At 38.4% G+C, this 13,115-nt stretch overlaps 1 protein-coding gene across 5 annotated transcripts in view; it reads left to right on the plus strand.

Annotated features, from left to right (window-relative positions):
• Positions 1 to 13,115, plus strand: part of LRBA (LPS responsive beige-like anchor protein) — a gene marked incomplete at its 5' end in the record, with an annotated part of 554,145 nt that overhangs the window by 40,116 nt on the left and 500,914 nt on the right. For all 5 annotated transcript variants that reach the window (XM_081090942.1, XM_081090941.1, XM_081090943.1 and 2 more), the window contains 3 exons: positions 6,538 to 6,769; positions 7,467 to 7,567; positions 11,269 to 11,364. In XM_081090942.1, coding sequence (XP_080947068.1) covers positions 6,538 to 6,769; positions 7,467 to 7,567; positions 11,269 to 11,364 — 429 coding nt within the window. The remainder of the gene's footprint in view (positions 1 to 6,537; positions 6,770 to 7,466; positions 7,568 to 11,268; positions 11,365 to 13,115) is intronic.

Genomic DNA, 13,115 nt, shown 5'->3' on the forward strand with positions numbered 1-13,115 from the left:
TGCTTTATCTTCCACTAATAGTATTCACTAGTAGTCTGCTGCATATTCTTTAGGTATTTTCTATAGAATACTGTAATACATAATGCATAAATATGTGTATGTTAGAGTTATATAAAATAGACCTTTGGGTAATTGGGAAAGCCATATGAGGTGAACCTATCTGAGGAGGGACGTCTGAGGTATAAGAATATGTGTGTACATTTTTGTTGGAAATTTAAATTCTTACTGGAATTTTATCAAACATTTTAATAAATTTTTGCACATTTTCTATTTTAATTCAGAGAATACTTTCTTTTGTGGACACTAAATGGCACATTTGTAAGCCTAAGTAGCCTCTTTCAGCTGTTGTTGATGGAGGAGTAGGTTATTTTGGTTAAGTCTCTCTGGAAAGGGTTGATATAAAGTAAAGACTGATGGTTATGTTGCCAGCATATTGAACTTTCTTCTCTACTAGTAACTGACTAGGCAATGTATTATTGTATTATGTTTAATGTTAGGGATGATCTCAAAAGACATGTACACTAATGAAATTATGACATCTAATCTTACTCTATTCTGTATTTTATCATTTATTATTTATATACTAGAGGCCTGATGCATGAATTTGTGTACAGGTGGGGTCCAGCTGGCCTGCCCAATCGGGACGATTGGGCCGGGCCAGTTGGGGGTAGGGGCTGTGGGCTGTTGGCCGGCCGCCCCACCCCCTGGTCGAACTCCCAGTAGAACTCCTGGTCGAGGGGACAATTTGCATATTAGCCTTTTATTATATAGAATAGTAAATCTCTGCCATTACATTTTCACATGTGGAGTCTACAAATTGAGTTGCGTAAAATTCACGATGTGCTATTTCTATTTCTAAGCTTGTCGGGGCACACTGCCATCTCTTAAAATTAGGCCAAAATAGATACTGTTGTTTAGTTAACTAACACCTGATATAGTATGAGAGGTGGGAATGGGGATATGTCACTTGAGATAGTTATAAATATATAAATGTTTCAATTTCTGAGAAAATGCAGCTAATGGCCTTAGCATATATATTAGTCAGGATATCGGTTTTAAGCTGGATATGATAGAGAGGCCCTAATGACAGTGGTGTAAACAAGATAGAAATGTATTTGCCCTTTCAGGTGAAAATTTGGGTAGTTAAATGGTCCAGAGCTACTGAGACAATTCTAGGATCATTGGGATCCATAGATCTTTCTGCTCTGTTATTTCAAGAGGAAAGTTATAATATAGATTCCAGTATGTTTCTCTAACTCTTGCCATTGTTTCAGCACATTCTGTAAGGAGAAGGAAAGTTGCAAAGAGAAGTCATGTTACCTTTCTTTTAAGAGTTACACATACCCAGAAGTTGCACATATTACTGTCCTCCTTGGTCAGAGTTTGGTCACATCACTGGAAACTTGAGGTAAAGCTGGGAGGTGAGATCTTTTGTCTGGATCTCATGTACCGAATTAGAAACTCATTAGGGAAAAAGAAAATGTCAATGGGGAGACATTATAGACCATGCCACGGCATTGTAATTTTCCCTCAGCTCCTCCCTATTAATAAGTTTCTAGTGCCTGTAAATGTGGATAGGGTCACTTTCTCTTAGGAATGGATTCATAGAGATAAATTGGATACCTTGAGATCAGCACTTTTAAAAAGTAAATACATTTTTGAAGGATGCAGATAAACAAAAGAAGCTTACTCTTAGTTCACTTTGCAAAATGAATGGACAGGTCCAGAGAAAAAAGGGATTGTTACAAGATATCTAATTAGGAGCATAGGCTGTGATTGTAGTCTGTCCATTTTTTTCTATTATACCTTACTCTTGCCACATTTTTCAGGAAAAATTTAGCACATTTTCAGGGAAAACTTGGCTTCACTTTGAAGTATTAGAATTTTCTATGTGTTACAGACTTTTTAGTTGCATGTATCTTTTGAAGAGAATATTATTTTTGGTCTATATGTATTTCTTGCTTTTCTGAAAAGACAAATGACTTAGGTTTAATTACTAATTTCATCTTAGATCACTTCATTAATATAACCATTGGTAAGATGACAATCATCATGCCCAATTAAAGTTCTTAATACAAAAGTTGTGAAGGTTTATTTGAATTCTTTGATTAATATGCTTTAAAATTTCTGTAATCTTGTACGTTAAACTATAACCTATAGAAAGCACGCTATGCCACCCTGAAGGTTGCTATAAAAATTGTTTATGAAGTTCAGGCCAAGACTAAAACGTGTTGAAATAGAGAGTTTTGAAAAATGTTCTATATAGCAAAGGAGACCAAATCATGCTAAAATGCAGAAAAAGACTATACATCAGTTTCCAGGCTACATTATTCAAAAAAATACAACCATAAAAAAGGTAATAAGATTACATTTTCACATTTCATGGCTAGTAAAGTGCATTAGGCTGCTCAGATATTCATAACTTACTGTGACATTTGGGAAGATTACATTTTGTAGTGCAGAGCCATTACTACAGCTCAGATAATAACTAGCCAGTGCCTGGACTTAGATTATGATCCCTGTCATTGGAAACAGATTTGTGTTTTGAAGGTTGATCAGTTTCCAATAACTATTAGAAAGGGTTAACATGACATACTGTAGACTCTGTATGTTTTTAGGTATAATAGATATGCGTACATATAGTATATCAAATATGCGACACATTTGTGTGCAGCAATTTCTGCCATCAATTTTCTCCTTGAAAGACATATTTTATAATATTTAAAGCAATGGATGAATATTTAAAACACCTGTCTCAATGTTGCTTTCACAATATCAACTCAATTTAAAAGCTGATAAAATATTTGGGTTGTCTTTTTTTGGAAATTACTTGCAAAAATTATTTTATAGCTTCTTGGAAGGGTGGTTAATGATGTAATAAACATATCAAAATGAAAGATTGATGTAAGTAATATTATGGTGAAGGTAAGGTCTCTTAAGTTAGTTGCAACTTGGAGATATTTAGTTCTCTGTGAAGAATGTCCCAAAGTATATATACTAAGAACTCTCCCTTTGCCCTCTTTCCTAAAAATTATCTTTTCAGAGACAAGCACTAGTTTCTTGTGTATCATTCTTAAGTATGTGTCTGTCTGTATGTTTTATGCTCATATAGTAGCCTGCTATTCACACTTTTCCACTTTCATTTTCTCACGTAATGTATTTTATTTTTAAAAATACATATTTTTATTGATTTCAGAGTGGAAGGGAGAGGAAGAGAGAGTTAAAAACATCAATGATGAGAAAGAATCATTGATTGGTTGCCTCCTGCATGTCCCCTACTAGGGATTGAGCTCACAACCCAGGCATGTGTCCTTGACTGGAATTGAACCTGGGACCCTTCAGTCTGCAGGCCAACGCTCTATCCACTGACCCAAACCAGCTAGGGCTCACATAATGTATTTTAGATATTTTTTCATATCAGATGGAGCTGCTTCATTCTTTTCAATGGCTGCATTATATTCCCTTATGTAGTTATACACAACTTTACTAACCATCTATATATATAAAAGCCTAAGTGACTGTTACGACCTGTCGACCGAATGACCGGTCGACCGGTCACTGTGACGATGCACTGACCACCAGGGGGCAGATGCTCAACGGAGGAACTGCCCCCTGGTGGTCAGTGCGCTACCATGGCCAACCTCCCGTGGCTGGCCAACCTCCTGTGGTCCCTTCCCACAGCTGGCCAGGCCGAGGGACCCACCCATGCACGAATTCGTGCACTGAGCCTCTTAGTTACCTTATGTTTTCTTTGGGGGATTGTTTCTTCTTTTTTCTATTCAAAAAATGCTAAAATGAAGTTTTTTATTCAAACATCATTACTGAAATGTTCTACAGATACATCTTTTGAGATTGATCCATATCATTAACTGTATCAGTAGTTTCATTACCAAATATTTTCTAATTTATAGTAATTTTTCAGTTGAAGCTCTTTGTTTCTCTAGATATAGATTATATAATCTGAAAATAATTGTAATTTCAAATCCTCCACTGATGCCTTTTGACTAAATGTGACTTCTGTATCTCTAGAATAATATCAAATGATAGTGAAGATACCGTATCCTCGTCTTGTTTCTAACTTTCATGAGAATCATTCCAGTTTCCCTTTTTGAGCATGATGCTGGCTTTTCAGGTGTGATTGATGCATTTTATTATTAAAGGAAGTCTTTTTCTATTTATATGTAGGAAGTATGATGGAACTATAAAATCACCATTTAGCAAATGTCCATTTAGTAATAGCAGTCGCAGATGAGATTCATCAGTGGATTCTTAAAAGTTTGATGAGAAACAAAATATTTGTATAGTTTGAAAGTATTTCCCACAAGTGCTTTTAAAGTGAAAAAATCTGATAGACACCACCTTAAACAAATTGATTCAAGCTAACATCACCAATTGTGAGACATATTGACATCAGGTACCATCAGGTACCAAAAATGCATAACCTGAATTTAAACATGAAGGAAACAATGTAGATAAGACAGTCTATAAAATACCTGGCAAATATGCCTCCATAGTGTCAAAATCATGAAGTCAGAGAATGCCTGTGCCACTGTCTCAGTTTGGAGAAGAATAAGGGGATGCTGATCTTGGGTCAGAAAAAGGACATCAGTATGACAAGTGGCAATATTTGAGTAATATTTGTTAATGGTATTGTGTCAATGTGAATTTCCTGGTTCTAATGATGCTACTATGATTATATGATACTAGAGGATCAGTGCATGAAATTCGTGCATGGGTAGGGTCCCTATTGACTGCTGGCTGCTGACTGCCAGCCGGGGCCTTTCTTTGTTCCACGCCGCCCTCTGGTGGTCAGCACACGTCATAGCGAGTGATCGAACTCCTGGTCTCCTGGTCGAACTCCCAAGGGGACACTTTGCATATTAGGCTTTTATATATACAGATATTCACATTAGGGCAAGCTGAGTAAATGGTGTACAGGAACTATCCTATTTTACAACTTTTTGTGCCTTTGAAATTATTTTAGACTAGAAAAAGACAAAACAAGCAAATCATTTTCACAAAACCCCCCAAAAAGTCTATTTTAGAGTTCTTGTGTAGCTACAGAATTTTTGGGTGGACTAGGGAATTGAGCATGTATACTTCATAACCAGGACCACAGCTAGATGAATTGGCCCAATCACACCAAGGGGCTCTTTTAGCAGAAACCCAGCTGTCATCTCCTTACAGTTCTTCTTACTGATGATGCAAGAATTGTACACTAAAATCTCGTAGAAGGACCAAATGCCTTTACCATTCTGCTCGCCAGGAATTCTTATCTCCCTGCATGCAGATACTGTGTTATGTTGTTCATTTTTCTGGTTTTTCTTTCTCCTGCCAGTTTGTATCTTTGGCAGAACCTGGGACATATATTGATCTCTGGTTGCAAGGAGGTTTAATTGATTTCCTAATTCTGAACTTTCCTTGCTTTCCTGGAGTAATATCTATTTGGTTATGTTTGTTATAAGCGATTGGCTTTTGTTTTGTGAAGTTCACTTTCTCCTAATTCTTGTCCACCTTTTGGGTTTAGGAATGCATAATGAAAAACTAAGAAGTGTTCAGAAGTACAGGAGTATGTATAGGTGATATTTTAAAAATCTACTTTAAAAGGCTACTTCTGCATCCTGATACTAAATCTTTGTTTAATCATGTACCTTGATTTCACATAGGTAACTCTGACCTGCAGAATTTCAAGACTATTAACAACATATAACCATAATCTGTATGTTGAAAACTACAAATACCAGTAATAGAAATTTAAAATTCTAAAAAAGGATAGCTTTGCAAAAGTAATTGCAGAAGCATTTTAATTCTTTTAAACAATTGGGATTTGTTAAAATTTAAAAAACCTTCTGTTTGTGGGAGGCGGCTATGGGTGAGATGGCAAGGTGGTATAGGTCAGTACAGTTTTCTCTGGATGGATTTTCTGATAGTCAAGTTAATGAAATAAATTTTCTTGATTTCTGACTTTGGGTGTGTGACTAAAGTTATCCTGATGATTGACAGGGAAGGAGAGGCATCAAAATGTATATGTATAGTAAACCATGGATTTGACAAATATAAACTTTGACTTTTGTGTTTGTTCTGAGCCATTTTTAGTTTTCCACTTTTGCTGTGAACTCATACCTTTGATAGGTAGCGAAGGACTTTTAGGTTGCTGTGAGTATTTCACAAAATTTATAATTCATAACTGAAATATTGAATTAGAAGCAGTTATAGAGCTAAGTTAGATCTTTATTCATAGCAGGGCAGTAGTTAGTGATTTACCTGACACCTCATGTTTGTTTTTGTTGAAAAAAATATTTGCATTTTTATATTCCAAGTCTTGCTTGACTTTGTGTTATGTTAACTTGAAGATTTCTTTGAGATTTTTATAGCTGTGTGTGTGTGTGTGTGTGTTTAACAAAGACCATTTTAATGTTGTAGGACCTAGAGAAGAATGTGTACAGGTAGTAATTGCCAAGCTAAAGCGTAGGAGCATGCTCCAGGTACATTGAATGAAGAAGTACTAATGCTTGTAATTTTTTTTTCTTTTGGAAGTTGGTAGGTGGGCAGTTTGATTTGGAAATGAATTTCATTATCCAAGAAGGTGAGAGTATCATCTGCATGGTGGACCTACTAGAAAAATGTGACATTACTTGCCAAGCAGAAGTTTGGAGCATGTTTACAGCCATTCTGAAGAAGAGCATACGAAATCTTCAAGTCTGCACTGAAGTAGGCCTTGTTGAAAAAGTGCTTGGGAAAATTGAAAAAGTCAATAGTATGATAGCAGGTATGTTTTCTTCTATGGTACAATGGATGTGAAGAAATAAAGGTTGATTTTTAAGTACTGTATTTTTCTTGTTTAGTAACTTGAGGCTCATGCACGAAATTTATGCACTCGAGGGGGCGGTTGTCCCTCAGCCTGGCGTGTGCCCTTTCATAGTGTGGGAGCCCATGGGGGATGTCTGACTGATGGCTTAGGCCAGTGGTTGGCAAACTGCGGCTCGCGAGCCACATGGTGGCTCTTTGGCCCCTTGAGTGTGGCCATGAAGTTTCAATCGCACTGTACGTGCGCGCCCGCACGTGGTATTTTGTGGAAGAGCCACACTCAAGGGGCCGCAGTTTGCCGACTACTGGCTTAGGCCCACTCCCCACCGAAGAGGCTCCCGCTGCCGCTGCTGCGCTTGCCAGCCATTAGCCCGGCTTCTGGCTGAGCGGTGCTCCCCCTGTGAGAGTGCACTGACCACCAGGGGCAGCTCCTGTGTTGAGCATCTGCCCCCTGGTGTTCAGTGCGCGTCATAGTGACCAGTCGTTCCGCCGTTCAATTTTCATATTACTCTTTTATTATATAGGATATTTATTTAAGAAATACTTGAGCATCTAACATGTAACTGAAACTCTAGTCTCTGAACTCTTAATCACAGTATATTTTAATCCTTCAAGAAATATAAGTAGCTTAATTATTTTATTGTTTTCTTTGTTTCCAGATCTTTTAGTTGACATGTTGGGAGTGCTGGCTAGCTATAATTTGACAGTTCGAGAACTAAAGCTATTCTTCAGTAAACTTCAAGGAGATAAAGGACAATGGGTAAAATAAACCTAAGTACTCTTTGATATTTGGAAGTATACAGAGGGGTTAGATGTCAAATTGAAGAAAAGGGATCAACTAAAATAGCATTTAGATCTATACAGATGCTTTGCCATGACTTGACACAGATGTGGATTAAGGGAACTGAGTGTTTTAGGCAATAAATTGGTCCTTCTTCACATTGCTATTCTTCACTATACAGCCAACATTTTTTTTTTTGATGAAAAAGGTAAGGACAAAAAAATAAAATAAAAGTTTTAGGTTGCAGCACCCAAATTCTTTTTCTGTTGATCTGAGTAGTATACCTGTGGCCCTTACATATGAATGACCCACTCAATGAACAAAAAAACAAAACACCTTTTCAGGTAATTGGGTCCACCTCCTTAGATGCAACTTAGTGGATGGTGTGGTGGTCAATTTATTTTGAACTCTAGCTGCCTTATCAAACTGTTTCTTTCTATTACTTAGTTATTTCTCCCTTAGAATACTAGCAAATATTTTCTCCATTTTGATTGCATTTCTAGGCTTACTTTAGTGCCCTTTAGAGATTGTTGTTCACAGCAGCTGCTAGCTAATCCTTAATCTAGCTCTGTTTAAGTGTATTTAAATTTGTGCTCTATGTACTCTATTGTATTAAAATGGTTAGACTGTTTAGCTTATTTGTATCAAACTCTAGTTCTCTGGCTACTTTTAAGATGTTATCACTAATTTTCAGCAATTTTGGTTTACCTTGTGTTTATCCTTGTTAAAGTTCTTGAATCTGTGGGTTATACTATAATTTTCATCAAATTTGGAAATATTGTGCTTATTATTTATTTAAAAATTTTTTGGTCCCTTCTCCCCTTCTTCTGGGACTCCAATTACATGTAGCGTGCTTGTTCTCTCTCTCTCTCTCTCTCTCTCTCTCTCTCTCTCTCTCTAATTTAAGAAAATTAATTCATAGGGAGAGAAAGAAAGAAACATCAATGATGAGAGAGAATTATCGATTAGCTGCCTCCTGCATGCCCCCTACTGGGGACTGAGCCTGCAACCCAGGCATGTGACCTGCCCAGAAATCAAATAGTGACATCCTGGTCCATAGGTCAATGCTCAATCACTGAGCCACATTACCCAGGCACATGTAGCTCTATTGAGTCTCCCACAGTCACTGCGATCTTTTCACTTTTTTCCCAATCTTTTCTCTTTGTGCTTCATTTTAGATTGCTTTATTGCTATATTTTAAGGTAACTTATCTTCTGTACTGTGTTTATTTCATCCATTAAAAATTTCAGATTATTTTTTCCGTAAATTTCAGATTTCAGATATTTTTTATTTCTGTAAATTTGGTTCTTTTTTTTAAAAAAATATATTTTTACTGATTTCAGAGATGAAGGAAGAGGGAGAGACAGAAACATCAATGATGAGAGGGAATCGTTGATCGGCTGTCTCCTGCAAGCCTCCCACTGGGGATTGAACCCACAACTCGGGCCTGTGCCTTTGACTGGAATTGAATCTGGGACCTTTCAGTTCGCAGGCTGACGCTCTATCCACTGAACCAAACCGGCCAGGGCATTGGTTCCTTTTAATATCTTCCGTTTTTATCTCAATGTGTCCATGTTTTCTTTTAAATCATTGGGAATCTTTAGCATATTTTATTTTATTTTAAAATATATTTGTATTGATGAGAGAGAATCATTGATTGGCTGCCTACTGCACACCCCATACTGTGGGTTGAGCCAGTAACCTGTCCATGTACCCTGGCAAGGAATCGAATCAGGACCTCCTGGTTTATAGGTTGACATTCAACCACTGAGCCACATTGGCCAGCCTTAGCATATTTTAATAGTTGCTTTAATGTTTTTACATATAGAAATTATGTATCAGTGGGCAGGAACATTTTTAAAAACTCTTGCAACGTGAACACCAAATTATTTTCTGAAGGGCTTTCCCATTGTATAATCTCTCAGCAGTGTCTGGGAAGGAAAGTGCTTATCTTTTTTTTTTTTTTTAATATGCTTTTATTGATTTTTTTAGAGAGAAGAAGGGAGAGGGATAGAGAGATAGAAACATCGATGAGAGAAACATCATCAATCTTCTGCCTCTTGCACACCCCCTGCTGGGGATTGAGCTTGCAACCCTGCCATGTGCCCTGACCGGAACCGAACCAGTGACCTCTTGGTTCATGGGTCCATGCTCAACCATTGACCCACACTGGCCGGTGAAAGTGCTGGTGTATTTTTGTTGATTGGTTTATAGAACAGGGAATTTTGAAGAATGACTTCTCTATATGGAAATCCTATAATACTGTATTTTTATTTCAGATGCAGAGTTAAATTTTTGTTATTTCATTTTGAATTTATTTTAAAAAATGGGTGTGATTGTGGTTACTTGTTATTAGACTTTTATAATAAGCAGTGTGGTTGATGGGAAATTTCTTGATCACTTAAAAGTCAAGCTTTCCACCCAGCGTTTAGATAAAATACTGCCGAACTCTTTGGACAGTTAATAATAACTTAGAGCAGCAACCAAATACGATGAAGGGGAGCCAGTGATTTCACTTATAGTAGGACATGGTTTTGAGCTTTTAGCAAAGAGGACTGTACTACACTTTATCTCATTTGCTTGTAAACTGATTAAAATGATAATGTATATCTGATTGACCTTTGCTTTTTCTTGTAAATGTAAGTGAGGTTTTTCACTTTAGCTGTTGGTTGTTTAATGCATCAGAGGAGATTGTGGGTCAAAGAGGCATTAATCAAATAAATGTAATGTCACAACTTATATTATACGTGCTATATAGTGAGGTATATGTTGAATGAAATATTATAGGGAGATTTGATTTAGTCTCAGAGGTTAGGGAAGACTGCTCTGAGGAAGTCACCATGAAGATAAACTCTAACGGATGGGTACGTTTTGTTTAGTTATAGGGCAGGGAAATAGGCTTAGTGAGAACATTTTTAGCACAAGGAATAGCTTGTGCTCAGGCCCTGTTATGACAGAGAAGGCATTGTGGATGGAGTGCAGAGAACAGAAAGTTGAAATGCAAAATGAGGCTAACAATGTAGGTAGAGGTAGATAAAGTATCTTGTAGGCCATGTTAGGGGTTTTGGTCTTTATTTTAAAGGCAATAGGAAGCTACAGGAAAGAATAATATCAAGGTAAAATTGTAGTGGTTAAAAGCATAGACTCTGGAGTCAGACTGAGTTCTGATCCCATCCTCTTCACTTACTACCTGTGTGACCCTGGACATGTTCTTCTGCCTCAGACACCTTCTTTATTGAATGGCTTAACAATTCCTACTGTGGTTATAAGGTTAAAATATTTTATTTTTAACATGCCCTTAAAGATAGAACCAGTAAGCATTATTTATATGTGAAATTAAAAAGTGTTTTACAGAGGGGTGGGTGGTGGGTTGATTTACTTGGTAATTTTAAGAGATCATTTTGCTGCAGTGTGGAGAAGAGTTTTAGGTGTCAAATGATATTGGCTCATATTTACTAAATACCTCATACATCTTATAGTATTTCAAAAAGATGGCATAGAGTTTGTTTGTTACTTATTTAAGATAGTTGAAAATAACCTTTCTCTGGTTATTTTATGCTTTTTAGCTTATAGCATTATTTGGTTATTCTTGGGTGTATTGAAGTATGACTATACGAAAAGTAAGTATTTTTGTTTGATGGTACATAATATGGTTAATGAACTGGTGATTATTTTCATAGCCTCCACATGCTGGGAAGTTGCTCTCTGTGTTAAAGCACGTGCCTCAGAAGTATGGTCCTGATGCCTTTTTCAACTTTCCAGGAAAAAGCGCTGCAGTAAGTAATCTTAATGAGGAAGTCACTTGGAATGCTTTCTTTTGCTCCTTTAAAGTATAGCCCTGTAAACACCCCTGCCAGGTTCTGTATTAGGTAGAAACTTCTTTACACCACCTTAATCCTCACAGCAATGGTGCATGTTACTATTTTACTAACAGTTTTAGAAGTGAAGAAATAGAGGTTCAAAGAACTTAAGAAACCTGCCATCTCACACCTTGGGGCAGCAATAGAATAAGAGCCCAATTCTTTTTAACATAGTCATGGTGTCTTATGGACTTCGCTCTGCATTCCAGATGTTTACATGTAACACTTTCACTTTTATCTTTCTGAACGTCTTTATTTAATGTTATATAGTTCTTTATTTCTGTTTCTTTTCCACCTGGTGTGCAGAATGAGAGTAACTCTTCGACTTGTGAGGTTCCATATTATACCAGTCTCAAGCATTCTTATAAGCTGTTGATCAGTTTATAAATAAGATGATTATGTATGATGATAGCACCTGCAATGTTTCAAAACATTATAGGACTAAAATCCTATCTAATAAAAGACAAAAAGGGTAATTAACTGTACCTCTGCTACGCTTCCCACTGGCTAATCAGGGTGATATGCAAATTAACTGCCAATCAACATGGCGGCCGGCAGCCACGCAGCTAAAGTGAACATGAGGCTTGCTTTCTCCAGTGATGGAGGAAGCCAAGGTTCCCTGCCTGCCCCGGCCCGGCTCTGAGCTCCACTGAAAGCAACTAAGTTTTAATTATAGAAGCTAAACAAACCACAGATACCTGCTTTCAGCCAGCTATGGCCTCAGAGCTGGAAGCACCAGTGACAACAAAAATGTTTCAATTATAGAAGGTAGATCCCAGAATTAAAAAAAGAGAAAAAAGGGAGAGGCTGGGAGCTTCAGTACCGGCCAGCCTAAAAATGGCCCTCAGCCCCTCGCCCAGACTGGCCAGGCACCCCAGTGGGGACCCCCACCCTAAGGGAGTACAGGCAGCCTGAAAACATCCATCAGCCCCTCATCCAGGCTGGCCAGGCACCCCAGTGGGGACCCCCACCCTGAAGGGGGTGTGACCAGCTGCAAACAGCAATCAGCCCCTCACCCAGGCTGGCCAGGCACCCAAGCGGGAACCCCACCCTGATCTGGGACACCCTTCAGGGAAAACCAGCCGGCCCCCACCCATGCACCAGGCATCTATCCTATATAATAAAAGGGTACTATGCAAACCTACCCTAACAACAGAAAAACTGGGAATGACTGGTCACTCTGACACACACACTGACTACCAGGGGGCAGATGCTCAATGCAGGAGCTGCCCCCCTGGTGGTCAGTGTACCTCCACATGGGGGAGCTCTGCTCAGCCACAAGCCAGGCTGATGGCTGCCATTACAGTGGTGGTGGTGGGAGCCTCTCCTGCCTCCTCAGCAGCGCTAAGGATGTCCGACTGCAGCTTAGGTCTTCTCCCTGCTGGCAAGTGGACATCCCCCAAGGGCTGCAGGCTGCCAGAGGGATGACTGATTGTCATCTTAGGCCCAATCCCCCGGGGAGCAGGCCTAAGCCAGCAGGTGGTCACCCCCGAGGGGTCCCGGACTGCGAGAGGGCACAGCCCGGCTGAGGGACGCCCCCCCACCAAGTGCACAAATTTTTGTGCACCGGGCCTCTAGTATTTATATATGTTATTTATGGAAGCTTTTTTTTTTAACCTTTTCATTATTATGTTGTTCTGCCTGTTAAAAGCAAATGTTTTCTTTTA

The sequence above is a fragment of the Myotis nattereri genome, assembly GCF_964212035.1.
Source record: "Myotis nattereri genome assembly, chromosome: 5".
NCBI classification, from domain to species: domain Eukaryota; kingdom Metazoa; phylum Chordata; class Mammalia; order Chiroptera; family Vespertilionidae; genus Myotis; species Myotis nattereri.